General features: G+C 60.6%; 1 protein-coding gene across 2 annotated transcripts; it reads right to left on the bottom strand.

The window, feature by feature from the left end:
• Nucleotides 1-214: 214 nt before the first annotated feature.
• Nucleotides 215-16,351, bottom strand: OSBPL7 (oxysterol binding protein like 7). 2 transcript variants are annotated; one of them, XM_055133629.1, is made up of 23 exons: nucleotides 16,188-16,351; nucleotides 14,895-15,031; nucleotides 14,657-14,782; nucleotides 14,478-14,531; nucleotides 13,891-14,004; nucleotides 13,081-13,191; nucleotides 12,881-12,992; nucleotides 12,095-12,198; nucleotides 11,763-11,855; nucleotides 11,539-11,671; nucleotides 11,367-11,461; nucleotides 11,164-11,259; nucleotides 9,941-10,078; nucleotides 9,474-9,570; nucleotides 8,452-8,684; nucleotides 8,223-8,360; nucleotides 5,748-5,811; nucleotides 5,575-5,653; nucleotides 3,735-3,879; nucleotides 3,512-3,656; nucleotides 3,296-3,422; nucleotides 2,855-2,977; nucleotides 215-1,300 (listed from the first exon to the last, which is right to left on the bottom strand). In XM_055133629.1, exons 2-23 carry the CDS (start codon nucleotides 14,967-14,969, stop codon nucleotides 1,192-1,194), a joined length of 2,511 nt encoding a protein of 836 aa, XP_054989604.1. In that variant the 5' UTR covers nucleotides 14,970-15,031; nucleotides 16,188-16,351; the 3' UTR covers nucleotides 215-1,191. The 2 variants fall into 2 exon arrangements, with proteins under 2 accessions (XP_054989604.1, XP_054989605.1); XM_055133630.1 differs by lacking the exons at nucleotides 14,895-15,031; nucleotides 16,188-16,351 and having other exon boundaries at nucleotides 13,891-13,942; nucleotides 14,657-14,781.
• Nucleotides 16,352-17,892: the final 1,541 nt, after the last annotated feature.

Raw genomic sequence — 17,892 nt, 5'->3', positions numbered from 1 at the left:
CTGGGGATAGAACCTGGATCAGTTGTGTGAAGTGCCCTACCCACTGAAATAGCTCTCTGGCCCGTTTCATTGTTTTTTTATTTTTTTAAGTGGGTTGTGTATTCTTTATTAATCACATATTTTTTTTCTTTAAAAAAGTCAGGCTTGTTTATTCAACACTTATTGAGGGAAAAAAACTAAGTTTATATTAAATCCTCACTGCAAGGTCACTCATTCTTTTTTAAATGAATGGTCGCAGGCCAAAATTTGGGACAATTTTTATTGGTGCTTGGAATGTCACAGCCATTCACCGTCATTAGAGGCAGACTGCAAGAATGAGCAGCAACGGTGGGGGGTGCGCAGCAGCACGGCACCCGGCTACATCGGGGACCCCGCTCGCCCGCGAGCAGCACACACAGCACACATACTCACACACACACACACACACACACACACACATGCATGCACACGCACGTGCTCTCTCACACACACACAGTCACAAACACATAACAGCTCACACACATACACACACATGACAGCTTACACATACACATACACGACAGTTCACACACTGGGGTGGGGGGGCGGAGCCAGGTGCCCGATCTGCTCCGTCTGCTCCCCACCTCTTGGAGAGGTTTCATCAGTTCTGGGGGGGATCCACTGAGCTGGGTCTGAAGGAAACCACTTAGGGACCAAGGAAGGAGCTAGAAGCTGCAGGCGCTTTTGCAGTTTGGGGACTGAGCCAAGGGAGCCCCATGGGGCCAGGACAGGGGCAAAGGGGGGAGAGAAACCCTTCTCTCCTTCACGCATCCAACCACACAGCTGAGGCTGGGCCCTGGGCATGGGAAGCCTGGGGAGCATCAAGGGGTCCCCTGTGTCCTAGGAAGGCACTGAAATGGGGAACAGATCCTGGAGAGCCTGACGTCTCCCCCAGGTAACCAGGGGGAGAGAAAAGGGAAGACAGAGCAGGAAGGGTCTTACATGCCGGTGGTTTGGGGCAACGAGACAGGAAGAGCAGTAATTCTGTTTCCCACCCCAGACACGGGGTGGGCGATGTGCTGGGGTGTGCAACCCCCCTGGCCAGCAGAGGGGAGCAGGCAGAGCCAGAGGCGCCCCTCTGTCCTCCAGGAGCCAGGAGCCTGGTCTCACTCATGTGTCCGTGGGCGCGGAGGCAGGAGGCAGGAAGCTGGGTCTCCTGCCCCGAGGCCGGGGCTACCACAGCACAGCCCCGTCCAGGTTCCCGTAGCCTGGTTCAGCCCGCAGCCGCCAGTACGTGTTGTTGGTCACCCACCACTCCTTCCCGCTGCTGTCCGTCTGCCGTCTGCGGGAAGAGGCCAGGGAGGGGGGACGGGTGAGCAGCCGCAGTGAGGACCAGGTGCCCGGGGCTAGGCCACGGGCTCAAAGGGCGTGTGTTCATATGTGTTCACATTGGGGCCCAAGTTTTACTCTCCCCCACCCCACGCCATCTCGTTCCCTGAACATCACTGAAAGCAAGCTGAGCACTGAACTCAGAGTAGCTTCCGAGTATGTCATAAAACAAAATAAAAACCCGGGGCTGGAGCAATAGCACAGTGGGTAGGGCGTTTGCCTTGCATGCGGCCGACCCAGGTTGAATTCCCAGGCTGAATTCCATATGGTCCCCTGAGCATCACCAGGGATAATTCCTGAGTGCAGAGCAAGGAATAACCCCTGTGCATCGCCAGGTGTGACCCCCCCCCAAAAAAAAACCCCAAAAAACAAAAACAAAATAAAAACCCAAACCAAACAAGGCAGATCAGGCATGTGAGGGACCTGGCGGGAGAGTGCCGGGGCTTAGGGCGCCAGCCTTCAGGAGTAAGGTCATGAGTCTGAATCCCTGGCCTTCTGTGTGCACCGAGCATGGTCCTGTTACTCTGCAATCTACAAACACCGGTGACACACCCAGGTGTGTGTGCACATCATATCAAGGGGCACAGCCCCTGACAAGCACAGCAACTACGGAAGCTGCACAAGCGCCACGACCAAGACATGAGCGCTGGTGAGTGCGTGTGGGCGCCACTGTGACACGGTGAGTGAAGTTGGGAAAATGAGAGAAGCGGAAGCCTGGGGTCTGGGGATGCTAACTCTGGTCTGGGGTCTGGGGGTGCTAACTCTGGTCTGAGATCTAGGTGGGCTGACTCTGGTCTGAGATCTAGGTGGGCTGATTCTGGCCTGGGGTCTGGGACGATAACTCTGGTCCAGGGTCTGGTCTAAGATCTGGGTGGGTTGCCTCTGGACTGGGGTCTGGGGGCACCGAGTCTTAGGGAGAGGTAAAGAGCTAGGGCAGGGGGGCTGTGCCAGAGGGGTGTCGTGATGATCACCCCATTTGGCTTCCAGGGGCACTGACCACCTGGGGGGAGCTCCTAGCACAACCCCGCCACCACCACCACCGTGAGTGCGAGCCCCGGAGAGCATGTGGGCGAGCCCTGCCGCTAAAGGAGCACGGCTGCAGCGAGCCCAGGGGCCACGGGTGCGAGCACTGCACCCCCACGCGTGACTGCTGGTCAGTACCGCGGTTAAACGTGTGACCCCACAGCCAGCACGGGTGTCACCCCCCGGTCATCATGACAACATCACCTGCACAGCAAAGGCAGGGCGAGGGGCAAAGTGAGAATAGATAGATCAGGCACCCGAGGGGCCGGAGTGACAGCCCAGCAGGTGAAAGCGCTGGTCGACACGTGGCCAACCTGGGTTTGATCCCCGGTACCCCGTGGAGTTCCCAAAGCCCCGCCAGGAGCGAGCCCCAAGCACAGAGCCTGGAGGAAGCCCTGAGCACTGCCGAGTGGGACCCAGAACCCAACAGACAAAGACAAGACCAGGCTCCTGAGACACAGCCGCAGGGCCGGGACAGGAGCACCTGAAGAAGCGCGCCTGGTGGGCGATGTTGTTCTCCTCCATCACTCGGCGCCGGTCTCGCTGCAGCTGCTCGATGCGTCTCTTCTGGGCCTCGGCAGCCTGTATGTTCCCCTCTTCCAGGTACCTGAGCACCCAGACGGGTCAGCGGAGTCGCCTCCCCTCTCCCCACCAGGGGTCCCTTGGCCCAAGGCCTTGATCCCTTGGCCAGCTCTGCCTGCAGACAGGCAGCTCAAGGCCAGGGGCTGGAGCAACAGGACAGCCAGTAGGGCCGACCGGGTTTGATTCCCGGCAACCCATATGAGCCCCCTGAGCCCCAAGCCTCAAGCTAGGTTGGGCCCCAAAACAAACAGAAAGAAAAAGGACATAGTGCCTCTACTTGGAAAGGCAGGGCAGGGGGTGTCCGGGGGCCCTGGCAGTGCAGAGAGGGGCACCTGGCACTCACCTCTGGTCTGGCCGGAGCCGAGTATCCGTGGACGGCAGTGACCGTTTCAGCTCCGACGTCAGCTCGTTCAGCTCCAAGGCGAACTGAGTGAAGCCGAAGTTTCGCTCGTGGTCTGGGGGCATCGAGTCTGAAGTGGAGAAGGCCAAAGGCTGGGGCAGAGGGATTGTGCCAGAGCTGCCCTCGCCCCCGCCCAGCCCTGCCGGTCACCCCGCTTACTGGGCTTCCAGATGCACTGACCACCGGGCGGGGGGCCCCGGTACAGCCCCTCGTGCCACTTTCCGAAGAGTCGGTGGAGGACCCGGCCGCTCCGGCTGAACACGGTGCCCTGCACCTCGTGGACGTTGGAGCTCCAGTACTTGGCCTTGGGAGGGTGCGGGACAGGGGCCTTAGGAAGATGTTTCCTCCCCCATGGGGCGGCGGGGGCAGGGCGGGAGCCCACCTTGCAGAAGGTGATCTTGCAGTGGCAGGAGCTGTCCTGCGTGTTCCGGATCAGCACCTCTCCATAGTGCTCGATCCAGCGCTGGCCACTCAGGATGTTGTGGATGCAGGATGTGACCTTGTTCCACTCAAAGTGGTCCCCGAACCTGTGAGACAGAGCACAGGGGCAGCAGGCCGCCCCGAAACAGCTGCACCCCCACCTCAGCCTGGCCAGGGAGTCCAGGGGGGCAGGATGCTCTGATTCCTGCAGCCAGGAAGGGAGTTGAGCAGAGAAAGCTGAGCAGCATCGGGGCGGGGCCCCAGGCTCAGTGCCCAGCATCACAGGGTCCCGGTGGCATCACGCACACCCCACCCCTGCACAGAGCAGCTGGAGAGAAAGGCCTCAGCTAACACCTCTCTGTTCATTCTAAAGCCTCTAAGAGCTGAAAGCCTGCGACTAAGAGCACAGCAGGTCTGGCCCTGCCCTCTCCTGCCCAGCCCTGCCCTTGGGTGCCAGGCACAAGGCAGCCAGGACTAGCTCTGTCCCCCTGCCCCCTTTTTCACTCAAGAAGACACCACTTCTGCCTGCTGCCCACAGAATGATCGACGAGCAGAAGCAAACTCCCAGCTCATCATCATCATCATCATCATCCCGTTGATTGTCAATTCTCAAGCGGTCTCAGTAACGTCTTCCTTCCTCCCAGCCTTGAGATTTTAGCAGCCTCTCTTTACTCATCCTTCCCAATGATGCCACATTGGAGGCTCTTTCAGGGTCAGGGGAATGAGACCCGTTATTGCTACTGGTTTTGGCATATGAATATGCCATGGGGAGTTTGCCAGGCTCTCCCATGTGGGCAGGAAACTCTCGGTAGCTAACCAGGTTCTCTGAGAGGGAGAACTAGGCTATAAGATATTGTGCGGGGGCTGGAGCAATAGCACAGCGGGTAGGGTATTTGCCTTGCAAGCGGCCGACCCGGGTTCGATTCCCAGCATCCCATATGGTCCCCTGAGCACCGCCAGGGGTGATTCCTGAGTGCAGAGCCAGGAGTAGCCTCTGTGCATTGCTGGTGTGACCCAAAAAGAAAAAAAAAAAAGATAGCGTGTGGCTGCTTTGCTCTGCTTCCTGGAGCTTGGTTTTATAGTCTCTGGATGTTGGCCGTTGATGAGATTACACGGCACTGGGGGCAGTTTCTGGGTGTGACTGCCTAGATACTGGAAAATGGGGTATGAGGGCAGAAGAGACCCAGTCCTGATCCGAGCAGACTTGGAGATCTCAGCCCCTGGTCCCACTAGCACCCCCAAAATCCAGGATATCCCCCAATACTGGCATCCAGTTAGCTCCTGGCAACAGAGCCTCTTCTCTGTACAACCAGCTAGAAGAGAGTGTTCAATTTGTCCTGAAATCAATTCAGGGTTTGTGTGTGTGTGTACCTGCACCTGTGTGTGCACCTATGAGATTGCCTATGCACATGTGTGTCTGTGCATGTGTGCCTATGTGCCTGTACATATACATTTGAACATGCTCCTTGCTTGTGTGTACGCATGTGTGTGCCTGTGCATGTGTGTGCCTATATTTGCACATGTGCATGTACGTGAGTGTGTATGTGTGTGTGTGTACACCTGTATGTGGTGTTCGTGTTGCATTTCCTGCTGTGAGTCACAGTCAAAAGTGCGAAAGCCATCACGTCAGATGACCTCGATAAGCCCTCTGGCTCTCCGCCTCCTCACTGTTCTCAGCAGCTGCTCTGCATGTAGGTGTGAACTCCCCAGGCGCGCCAGGCCAGTCCTCTCTCCCCTGCCCCTGCCAGCCTGGTGCACGCCCACATGCTGGGCCTGGCTGCTGAGCACTTGGGGACACTCACCTGGGCAGGCGGACGTTGACTGTCCCCACTGGCACAATCTCCAGGGATTTTCCCCAGAACTTGTTTTTCCACTTCATGTCTGCAGTTGGGTTGGGATGAGAGGAACGGCAGGGATCAGGCCAGAGGGGGTGCCAGCCCCTCCCCCGCCCCCACCCCGTCCCCGAGCCCCTCACCTTGCCAGAAGATGAAGTTCTCAGACTCCGCGTGGCACGCTGAGATGGGGGGGTGGTGGGAGACCTTGATGAGCAAAGAAAGGATACCGTGAGGTGTCCCCCCTGACCCGGGGGCCCCCAAGGCTCTGACCCTCTCCCCAGTTCCCCTGGAAAACAGAAACCTACTCCAGCGTGTCTTTTCCCCTTCATCCCTGGCCACTCTCCACATGCCCCCAGAAGCCCTGGGTCTCCCTCTCCACTGCCCCTCTCCTTGCCCCTCCCAATCAAGCCTGTGAGCCCCCTGCCAGGCCCCTCCTGCTCACCAGCATCTCCCTCAACACTGAGCAGTGCCCTCCACCCTCCGCCCCAGGGCCTGGCTGTGAGGTGTAGAGGGGCTGCACATGGGGCAAATCGACATCTGGCTCCTTGGCCTGCCTCGGTCTCCTCCCTGACCCCACAGAGATGCCAAGCTTTGCCGTGGCCAGTCACTCCCATTTCTGCCTTCACTTCTCGTCCAGCCAGTGGGGACAGCTCCCTCACTCCCCACCATCCAGCACCCTTGCCAACTCCTACCGCCACCCCAACATGACCCCTCCCCCACTGTGTCCCTGCCCCCTGCCTCCATTCCCCCCCCACCCCAGACACAGCACACACTGGAAATCTGCTAGTTTCCAGCTCTTACTACACCCCCTGGGGCCTTCACCCAAGGCTGCCCACCGCCCCCAATCTGGGAGGACGCCAAGGGGCAGCAGCAACTCCCCCCGCTGCCCACATCCCCACCCTGAGCCGGACTTTCTGCCAGGCCCCTGGTTCCTGCCACCCCTTCCCGCACACCTGCAGCCTTTCCCTCTAGGTTTCTCCTGGGGCAATAAGTCTCTCCTGCTCCTTCCACTCCAGAGGAAGTCCTTCCTTCCTTCCTGAGGTGCTCCCGTACACACACTGGGTGGCCGGGGTGCCTCAGAGTGCAGGCTGGCCGGGATCCATTAAGCCACCATGCCCGCGAGCGCTGCATGCACCTCCAAACACCTCTAGATCTATGCCTCTGTCTCTTTTGCTGTTAGTTGGGGTGCCAGGGACTGAACCCAGAGCTTCACACATGCAAGGTGAGTTGCTCAATGCTGAGCCACATTTCAGCCTCCAAACAGTCAAAACATTCTAACGTTCAAACCCAGCGCCTCAATGCTAAGGGCGATGGCTCCGGGCTCAGGCCCTGAGTTCCCCCACCCCAGAACTGCAGCTCTGGTTGTCCCTGGCACCGCTGGGTTTGAGCTGCATCACAGGGCTAGGCCTGAGGCCTGGACCATTGATCTTCCCTCCCCCTAGAAAAACTTCAAGCCTTTAGCACCCCTACGGCTGCCATCCTTTCCCCTCCTCCTCCTCCTCCTCCTCCTCCTTTTCTCATGGTAAAAAATGTTTTGGAAACAACCTGCATCTCTCTCTGTTATTTTGCACTCGCTTCACCCCCCCCCCCCCGCCTTTCTCTGGAGCTTGTGCTCACTCAGGAACCCAAGGACAGCCCCTGGCCCATGGCCATACCCTCCCAGGAGCAGCCTGGGACTCCACCCAACATCTAAGTGGTGACCCCCCTCTGCCAGCCACACCCTGTTCCCTGAGAGGCCTGGAAGCCAAGTGCACAGGGCCAAGGTGTCTCCCTAACCCAGCCACTGGGCCCAGACGCTACCTCTCTTGCTAACTAGACCGCACGCCGTTGGATCCCCCAAACCAGAGGCTGCCCCAGACATCTCCTTCTCATCGACCACCTCAGAGAAACTTTCTGTCCTCCACAAGCAAGGTCACGGACAACACAGAAATAGCTCCTGAATCCACCCTCCCCCTTAACCGTCTGCCAGAGCCTAAGAGCCCAGTCGTGCGCCTTTTAGATGATGGGAATGGCCACCTAATGGCCTCCTCTGACCCCTCGCACACCACTGCCCAGAGTCCTTGATGAAGTTAATTCTACACTTGTGACTCCCCTGCTGGAACCTTCCAAGAGCTCCAATGTCCTCTGGGTTTACATACACAACAAAAACATACTCCAGGTGGGGAAATAGCTCCAGAGGGCTATTTGCAGGAGCCAGCTAGAGCCCCAGCACCTCAGGATTCCCTAAAAGGCTGAACAGGAAGTAGTAACCCATGCTTGGGTATGGAACCCCAAACCAAAATACACCTCACCTCAAATAATAATAATAATAATAATAACACCCTAACTCCTTGCAGGGCTCCTCAGGGTCTGGCCCTGCCTTGTCTTCCAGCCCATCTCTGTTCGAAAAGATCTTCCATCAACTCCTGGACCCGGCCTGAAACATCTCTTCCCTCTACCCAGGGTTGAATTCATCCTAAGGGGTCCCCCGTGAGCCCAGCTCTAGAACCTGTCCCGCAACTTCCGGGTTCTGGCCTGGGGTTTCCGGTCCCCGCGCAGAGGCGGACACAGCACCTGCAAACGTTCCCCGCCCCCCCCCCCTCCACAGGGCAGGGCGCCAGCCCCCCCACACCAACCTGCTCACTGATGAAGCGGAAGCCCCGGTCAGGCCGCTCGCACTCGTAGGTCTCCCCGAGGACGGGGTTGAAGGGTTTGCAGCCGGCGCGGTGGTAGGTGGAGGAGTAGGCGGAGACGGCGAAGGCAGCCACGTACACCTGCAGGGGCGAGGGGAGGCGCAGGGGAGCGGGGCTGGCACCCTCCTCTGCCCCGAGCATGCCGGTGCGGGGCTCCGGGGAGGGGCCCTACCATGCGCTCGCAGGGGTCGGCCAGCCGGCTGGCCTGGTCCAGGAGGCTGCTGTACTCCAGCTCCTCGCACAGCCGCTGCAGCGTGTTGAGCGGCTCGTTGAGCTGCACGGGCATGGACACCTTAGACAGGTCCTTGCCGATGTTGTTCCGCAGGATGTTCCACAGGCTCACGTCGGCCCCGGGACCGCTGGCAGCGGGCAGGCAACGGCGGCGGGGAGGCCCGGGGGCTCTGGCTGCAACACACACATACACACACACACACACCCCAGGGCCCCAGGGCCGCTGGTACTCTCCTTCCCGGGCGCAGCACCCCCCGGACCCTCCTAGGTGACCCTCGCGCCTGCACACCAGTGGGACAGGGCGACTGCCAACCTGATTCCGGAAGAGCTCTGGGTCTGGGGTGGGGATAGCTGAACCCGTGACTCTGGATCATTCAAGGGAACACGTTCCTCACTGCCACCAGCCCTGTACCCCAGAAGACCTTCCCAAGGCCCCCACCTGCCTGTTCCTTTTTATCAACCATGTCAGAATGCAGGTGATTCCACCCATTTTAGAGGCGTGGGAACAGGTTCCAAGAAGTCAAATGACCAGTGCAAACCACACCGTGAAACGGTGGTGAGAAAAGGGGCCAGAGTAACCATGAGGGGGTCAGGCACTTGCCTTGTTAGGCAGTGGACCCCAGTTCAACCCACTGTCACTGTATCTGGTCCCCTGAGTGCCAGCAGGGGTCATTCCTGAGCAGAGTCAGGAATCGCCCCTGAGCACTGCTGGGTGCCGCCCAAATCCCGGCTCCCAAACAAGAGTGGTGAAATAGGACCTTCTGCCCTTATAGAAAGTTCATGCCCCAGCTCTCAGCCTAACCCAAACATGGAACATTCCAGAGCTCAGAGCTTAGCTTCATCTCCTGAGGTTGCCTCTGGAATCGGCATCCAGAGCCCTCAGTGGCAGTTGTCCCAAAGGACAGTCTCCCGGAGGGCCCTGGCTCACCCATGCCCACCGCCCTGCCCCCCAACCCCCAGCACCTTTCTGCCATGGCTCCACCCCTCTGAGCTCCAGCAGTTCCTCTGACAGGCTGGTGGTGACCTCGCTGGCACACGACTCCTCCTCTTCCTCGGAGCCCTGGGCCAAGAGAGAGGAAGGCAGGCAGTGCCTAGGGAAAGGGCTCCGCGGGTCTGAGCCCTGGGACACTGTCCTGGGGTGCTGGCCTGGCGGGGGGTGTCATTTCGAGGAGAAAGCCCAGGGGGAGATCCGAGGAAAGGGAAGGGGGTCTGAGGTCCAGAGTTGGGGGCAGGGGTCAAAGGAGAACAGACTAGAATGAGGTCTCGGGGCGAGGGCTGGGGTGCAGCGCAAGTGGCAGGAGAGCCCAATGCGAACAGAGCACACCTGGGAGGAAGAGCCCAGCGGTGATTTCTGAGCAGGGTCCCCGAACCCAGCAGGGGACAGGCCTTGGGAGTCATCTCCCGAGAACAGGGAGCCCCTCCCCCCTTACCTCGTTCTCAGAAGAGCTGGCCGACAGGAGCACCTCGCAGGCATCAAAGAACTCTGTGTGCGAGTCGGCCAGGGACAGGACGCTGCTCTGGGACAGCTGTGGGGTCAGCTCACGCCCCTTCATGTACAGAGCTTCCTGCTGTGGGGGCAGGAGAGGCCAAGTCAGGGGTCACACAGGGCTCCCCAGGGCCCAGAGAGGAAGCTGAAACTGGACTTGTGACGGGAGCAGGATGAGTGACTGCACAAGGAGGAGGGAGGTGCCCGGGCATCCCCTTGGGGGCACAGACTCTGTACCCCACCCCAGCCCCGGCCCTCGCTGCAAGGAAGTCCCCACTCAACAGACGAAGGCACAGCACCAGCAGGTGATGGTGTCTGGTGCAAATCTGCAGGGCACTGCTCAGGGTTACTCCTGGCTCTGCACTCAGGAATCGCTCCTGGCGGGGTTGGGGGACCCCCGGGGAGGCCGGGGATCAAAGCCCAGTTAACTGCGGGCAAGGCAAGTGCCCTACCCCACTGTGCTATCACTCCAGCCCTCCTTCGAGCCTTTTGTTGTTGTTTGGGATCCACATCGGCTTACTCCTGGCTCTGTGCTCAGGAATCTGTCCTGGCATTCTCAGGAGATTGGACTAGGGTCAGCCGCATGCAAGGCAAGAGTCCTCCCTGCTGGACCGTCCCTCCAACCCAGGCTCTTTGAGCCTTGGCCACTCTGTGGGAATCTGCTTCGCTGCTCAGGCTGGGCCGTGGGCCTCAGGGTGACCACAGAGGTCTCATTGCACGAGTCCTGGGTCCCTGCACTGGCAGCACCTGCCCTTCAGGTGGCCGCCATCAGAGCCTAGCCTGAGGGGTCCGGGACTCCAGGACCCGGAACGTGGAACACGACTGTCTATGGCCCTGGTGGCCTCTGGCACTAGACACACTAGGGGCTCCGATGCCCCAACCAGGCCCTGCTCTTCCGGGAGCGGCTCTAATTGAAAAGAGTCCAGCAGGGCCAGGGAGATGCATGCAAGAGGCCCGGACACCACGCGATTCCCCCAGACAGTGCCGTGGACAACCCCCAAGTACCGAGCCTGGAGTCATTCCTGCAAGTATGACCTTCCCCACCCCCTGTGCCCAAATAATAAATGACTCTGCTGAGTGGCAAGGGACACAGAGCGCTGAGTGAGCAGGCTGCGGGCAGACATACTGACCCTCCCCCCTCCCGGTACCCCACAGCCCCAGGCCCACCTCCTCGGGGTTCAGGGAGCTGAAGGAGTCCGCAGTGGTGTCGGAGGAGATGGACAGAGAGTGGAGGCGCCTCGAGGCGGTGGAGGCCTCAGAGACCTGTGCAGGGGAGAGGGAAGACCAGAGTCATCTCTGTGGATCAGTCTCGCCCCCGCATCCCTCCACACCATGGAGCCCTCTCCTTCCACCAGCCCACCAAGCCTCACCCCCAGCCTCGGCAGCTCGGAGCCCTGGTGCAGGTCTCGGAGTCGGTCCCGCTCGGTGGTGAGGGCGGCCAGGACACTGCTGAGGGAGGTGTGTACTGGGGGTGGGGGCAGGCCATGAGCCCCCTTTCTCCGCTCCCCACCTGCCCCCGCTTCCCCTCCAGCAACCACTCACCCTTCTGGGCCAGGGCCCAGAAACTGCGCTGCAGGTGGGCATAGTCGGGGGGCGGCAGCCCTCGGGGGCCCGAGGTGTCCCGGGACTCCAGGTAGCGAGACAGGTTGGGGACAGAGCCATGGAGACGCCCGACCTGCGGGGGGGATGGGAAGGGATGCAGGGGACAGCCTCCTCGAAGCCTCCCGCCCAGCAGCGGCAACGTGGGGGTCCACACCCCACCTCACCCGTCCGATGGTGTCGTCCTTGGCAAAGTTCTGGGTACACCACATGCGGCTCGTCCGCTTCCCCTTCTTGGGCCTCTCGGTTGTCACCGAGGCCTGGAGGACCGAGGTGGGGGACTGTCAGCTCAGGGTCAGGGGACGGGGAGAGGCAGATGGCCACAGAGGAGGGGCAGAGACGTCGGCGGGCGTGTGGGCACAGAAAGGAGTGGCTCCAAGGGGCAGAGAATTGTGAGGCAGTGTGGACAAGGGCAGGGGGCAGCTGTCCAGGAGCCCCACAGGAGGCCCTGGGAATGGAGGGGGAGTGAGGGGGTGAGGGGAGAGAAGCGCAGACCGACCTGGTGCGTGGGGATGACGGGCGCGGAGGGGATGCGGTGCAGGGACTCCAGGCTCTGGAGGAGCCGGTGCAGCTCCTGGAGCTTGCCCTGGCACTCGGAGAGCTCTGTGGGGAGAAGAACCGGGGCATCCCTCTCCCAGCGCCAGCCTGGCACCCAAGTCCTGCCCTCCAGGGCCGCCCGCAACCGTCAGGGAAACAGAACTCCCTGCAGGAGCCCCCAGCAACGCCCACCCTGGCTCTGGCCTCCTAGGAAGACCAGAACCCCAGGCCCCCTGGGTCTCCTGCAGACTAGGGGTCCTCACTTGCCCTCCACTTGACTTGCACTTCCTACTCGTGGGACGAAAGCCCAGTGGCACCCCCAAAAAAACTCTTGAGCAACCCCTTCCCTGGAGCTTCTTGGAATGGCCCCCAGGAGGGGCATACACCAGCCTTCTTTCCATGCATCCCAGCCTGGCATAAGGGCTCAGGGTATGAACCCCATCATCTTCTGAGAGATTGAGGCCCCCTGAGGCAGGGATGGAGGTCACAACCCCCCCACTGCTACCACCACCCAGACAACTGTGAGGGCCAGGGAGAAAGTACAGCAGGTAGGGCATTTGCCTTGCACAATGCCGAGCGGGTTCGATCCCTAGCATCCCATAGGGGCCCCTGAGCACCACCAGGAGTAATTCCTGACTGCAGAGCCAAGACTCAGCCCTGAGCATCGCCAGGTGTGACCCCAAAACAAAAAATTAAAAACCACCCAGACAATCATGGGTACCCCACGTCCTGCGGAGGTGCTGCTCACCGTGGGAACAGCGGTCTAGGCCATCGCTGTCCCTCAGCCAGGAGGACACCTTCTCCCGTGGCCCCAGCCCAGGGATGGCTGCAGTGCCCGCTGCTGTCTGGGCACCAGGAGCCTGCGCGGGAATCAACAGGAATCAAGGAAGGAAAGGGTGGCCCCGAGTCCCACGATTCCCACCCCCCACCATTCCTGCCCTGTCTTACCTTCCGGTGGGCAGTGCTGGGCAGAGAGCCTCGTGACACATCCAGGCGCTGGGCCAGGCGGTGGGCACGCAGCTGGGCCACCCAGCTCTGGAACATATCCTGGGATTTGATCTGCAACAGGAGGATGATGAAAGGAGAATCCTCTTTCCAGGGGCAAAGTCAGGGTCTCCAGGCCAGCCAGGTCCCTGGTAGTAGTGCCCAGCCTGTGCAGTGGCCCTTCGTGGGGGCAGGCACAACCCCCAGAGTTGGGTCTTGGTTCTGGCCTGTTCCTGCCCCAGTAACGCTTTGCCCTCGGCTCTCCTTTGTGTTTTCTTTTCTTTCCTTTTTTTTTTTTTTTTGGTTTGAGGGCCATTCCCAGCAGTGCTCAGGGGTTACTCTGCGCTCAGAAATTAGTCATGACGGTGCTCAGGACACCATATGGGATGCTGGGGATGGAACCCAGGTCGAGTGCACGCAAGGCAAATGCCCTTCCCGCTGTCCTGTCTCTCTGGTCCAGCTTCTGTTCCACCCCTTCTTTTCTTTTTTTTTTTTCTTTTTGGGTCACACCCAGCATGCACAGGGGTTACTCCTGGCTCATGCACTCAGGAATTACCCCTGGCGGTGCTCAGGGGACCATATGGGATGCTGGGAATTGAACCCGGTCAGCCGTGTGCAAGGCAAACGCCCTCCCCACTGTGCTATCACTCCAGCCCCCCACCCCTTCTTTTCAAACACGAGTCTACCGCACTTGCCCAGACTCCAGCCCTGCTGCCCTCTCTCGCCCGCTGCCAGGGTAGGGTGCCAAGCTGCCCCCTGGCTCTGGGCTGTCACCTTGAGGTGGTAGATGTTGTCTTCGGTGTCCAGGTCAATGCGCTGGGCCTTTCTGTTGACGGACATGACGGATAATCGGACATCAATGGAGCCATGGAGCTTCCCCTTGGTGATCTGGGGGCAGAGGGGGCAGGACAGTTGCTTCGAGGCTTAGAGGCCACCATCTAAGCTGTCCTGGTTCGGGGTCTGGGGCACAGTTTTCACCAGTGGGCCAAGTGACAGCATCCCCAAGAACCCCTGAGGCATCCACCTGTGCGCAGAGCATCCTGCTATGTCCACTTACATTTTAAGATTGAGAGAGCCACTGAGCCAGGAAAGCTCTGCCCCCCTCAGGGGTCCCCAAAGCTGAGGAGGGAACACCAGGCACCTTGGTCCACCCCCCCCACATAGCAGCAGGGAGGATGGCGAGGTCCCGCCTTTCTGACGCTCACTCTTCACTTGGGGGAGCCTCACCTCCCCTTCAGGTGGTCCCACTCTCCCCATCTTTAAGGGAACGGAGACCCCCACAAGACGCCACAGCCAGCCAAGGGCAGGCCTGGGCTTCCTGAACCCCCTGCCCCCCAGCGCCCGCACCAGCCCCAACTCACATCTTGCCGGGTGGTTGCGTAGTGCAGGATTCCATCTTCCAGAACAAAGTATCTCTGTGATGGTCCCAGGAGGCCGAGAGGAAGGCGGGGAGGGAGAACCACCACACATGTGACCTTTTCTTCTCTGCGCCCGCACCACCCCCGCGCCCATCCGGCCCAACCCCTGGCCCCGCGCCTACCTTGTGCCAGCCCTTCAGAGGCCACTTCCTCTTCTTGAGCAGGTGACCTTCCTGCCTGTCGGGCATGATCCCCTCCGGCCCCTGCCTGCCCCGAGGCTCCGCTACCTCCTCCCACAGCTCTGAGGCCTGTAGTGGTGGGCAGAGATGGGGGCGCCATTGGGGAGGCCACAGCTAAACCTCCCCGCTTTGGGAGACTCCCCCCTCCTCCCACTAACAGTCAGCTCATGCCCCCTCAAACCTGCTGGGTGCTGCTGGACTTCGCAGACTGGGTGCTCTCGGCCAGCGAGGGGGGCTCCCGCTCCTGGAAGTCCATGGAGAAGGCACGGCCCCTCCCTAAGGCAGCCTTGGGTGGGCGTCACCTTGTCTGAGGGGGCCCTGGAAGGAAAGAGAGCCTGAGCACAGCACAGTTATCACCTTCCTCCCCTCTGACACCTCCAGCACCCAGGGCTCAGCTTCGCCTCACCTGCCCACCCCCCCCCCACACACACACACCCTGGGTGTGTCCCACCGTGCCCCCAGGCAAAGGAAACCGCCAAAAGTCTGCCCCGCCCCAGCCCGGGCACACACTCTGGGGCTCCAGGAAACACTGGGTGCTTTCTCAGGCTGTCCTGGGGGGACCGGGGAGTGGGGTGTGAGTGCTCCCCCAAAGGACTGAGGGATTCAGAGTCTGGACCCAGGAGACACAGCCCGGCTCCCCTTCCTCTGGGACCCCTGCAGCCCCACTTTAGGGCTCGGCCCCACCTTGACCTTCTGCAGTGCTCCCCCCCATGCCTTCACCCAACTGGCCTCTTGGACACAGGCCCAGGACGGCCGCTGGCTCCCCTTAACTCCTCCCATCAAACATCCCCCTAAAAGTCCCACCTTGGACCCTCAGTTCCTCCCACTGAGAGTCTCACCACCCCCTTTCCTACCCTCGAGGTCTGCGGGGCAGGGCAGCACCCACCAGAGCCGGGGACTGGGCATTAGCGCCAGATGCACACATGTCCCGCCGCGGTGCGCACGGGCGCCCGGCACCAGCCCGGGCCCTGCTGGCTCCGCCGGGAGATCAATAATGCATGAGGTGGCGGGGGAGGGGACAGAGGGGCGAGGTTGGCCCGAGGCTGGGAAACCGCTCGGCGGCCCTTCAGCACGCTGGCAGGTATCTGAGGGGCAGAGCCCAGGTGGGGTCAGGGGCGTGGGGGGCAGCAGTGGCCCGGCGGTTGGCGTAGGGGGTCCCCTGCTGCAGGAGGCTGATCCCCGGGAGGCGGCAGGGGGGGAAACTCCTCCATTTGGCCATTGAAAGTTCCCAAAGTCTTGCGGTGTCTGGGGAGCTGTGTGCCCTCGGCCTGGCACCTGGGGGCCCAGGCCCCTCACTGCCACCGGGTGGCGGTGGGGCTCCCAGTGGGAAGGTGCGGCGTGAAGGTGAGCCAGGTGGGCACCCCCTCGGCACCTCCATTCCTGCTCCCGGTCCCCGGAGGGGCAGAGCTGCCAGCTTCAGGTGGGAGGGAGCTCTCTCGGGGCATGTCAGCTGATGCCAGCGCGGCCCCCTTACCCCAGGGTCCATGGACGCCCCGTGCTCCTTGGCCCGTGCGCCGCGCTGCCTCTGAGTCACCGTCTCCGGGTCGCCCGCTCCCTCGTCGCCCGGGCTGAGCAGCGGCAGCAGCTGCTGCAGGAACCAGGAAGGAAGGCGACGTCGGAGCCTCCCCTCCAGCCGGATCTCCCTGCCTCCCCCTCCCCGGCCCCTCCTCCTGCCAGCGCCGGCCGCTCAGCTCTGCCCCCCTGCTCCCCGGAGGACTCAGGGCTGAGTGGACTCCCCAGCACCGTGGCTTGGGAGTGGGGACACGGGGACACAGTCCCCACTGGGCAGAGTTCCAGCGAGATCACTGAGAACCCGGGAGCTGAGGGCTCGGCCAGCGCTGGTAAAGGATTTACTCCAGCAGCCTGGCCTTGACCTTAGTTAGCACACGAGGCCATTTTCTCATTTTACTTCTGAAAATAGATTGCACAATTTGCAGCCAGCAAAGGTATCGGGTTAGAGGAAGAAACAGATGCCCCGTGGGGACCGCAGTAGACCGGCCAAGACCGGCCAGGGGAAGTCAAGGCTTCGGAGGGCCAGCCAAAGACCCCCACATTAAAGCTATTAGGGGTGACCTGCCCCAGGGCAGCCGGGGTCTGACAGCACCCGGGAAGAAGGGCAAATCAGCCACCCAGGGGCAGGGCAGGAGCCAGCAAGAGGCGGGGCCCCGCTCTGCAGCCCCTCGTCCCCCTTCCCTGCGCTGAGCACTTTGCCCCCGGGTCCAGTCTGGTTGCATGATTCTAGCAAAAAATCAGCTCTTTCAAAAGATCTATAATGCACTCTGATGTGAAAAAGTCTGACAGCTCTCAAAAAAAAAAAAAAAAAGTCTGACAGCTCTCAGCAAAGTCACTTTAGGGAAGAGTCTAGCTGTGGGGCCCGAGGCTGCCACGCCGGTGGGCGAGCACAGCGCAGGTTTCTTCCCTTCCAGAAAGGTCGCTGCCCCCACACATCCACCTGGACTGTAGCTCACCCTGCCCACGCTCTCTGCTCCATTCAGAGCCCCACACCGCTCCTGCACCCCAGGAGGCGGGCGGGGAGCAACTGGCACAATCGGAAGTCGGCAGGATGTTGGGCAATGCTGGCCAGACCAGCTCTGGCATCCAGGAGCCTCAAGGGCCTCTTAAGTCAAGTCACTGTCCATTGATTGGGCATCCCTGGGTGTTGGGTACGAGCTGGGCACTGTGGACAGCTGGTCCTGGATAGGCTGCTGCAGACTGTCACTGCCAGAGTGGGAAATGCTCAGGGCGAAGGAATCTGTGGCATGGCTCCAGGCCCCAGAGGAAATGGACCACACACACACACACACACACACACACACACACACACACACACACCTGTATACACACTACACATGCTACACACACACACCCCTACATACACTATACACAGCCCCTACACACACCTCTACACACACTGTAAATGCCCCCTACACATACACCCACACACTATACACCCCACACTATACACACACCCCTACACACACTGTACACACACCCATAACTCTACACACAATACACACACCCTACACACTGTATACACACCCATACACCTACACACAATACACACACCCCTACACACTATACACACACCCCTACACACACTATACACCCCTTTACACACACCCCTATACACACGTTATACACACCCCTACACACACCCCTATATACACACTACACACCTA

Source organism: Sorex araneus, chromosome 3, assembly GCF_027595985.1.
Source record: "Sorex araneus isolate mSorAra2 chromosome 3, mSorAra2.pri, whole genome shotgun sequence".
Taxonomy (NCBI): Eukaryota; Metazoa; Chordata; class Mammalia; order Eulipotyphla; family Soricidae; genus Sorex; species Sorex araneus.
This window is presented reverse-complemented; position numbering and strand designations above follow the sequence as displayed.

Bases quoted from the DNA above. Each gene is read 5' to 3' on its own strand.
- OSBPL7 (XM_055133629.1), bottom strand. From the start codon at position 14,969: ATGGACTTCCAGGAGCGGGAGCCCCCCTCGCTGGCCGAGAGCACCCAG. The intron at 11,856-12,094 runs GTCGGTCTGCGC...TCGGTCCTCCAG, and splicing joins CCGTCATCCCCACGCACCAG to GCCTCGGTGACAACCGAGAG. The intron at 11,672-11,762 runs GTGAGGTGGGGT...TCCCCCCCGCAG, and splicing joins AGGACGACACCATCGGACGG to GTCGGGCGTCTCCATGGCTC.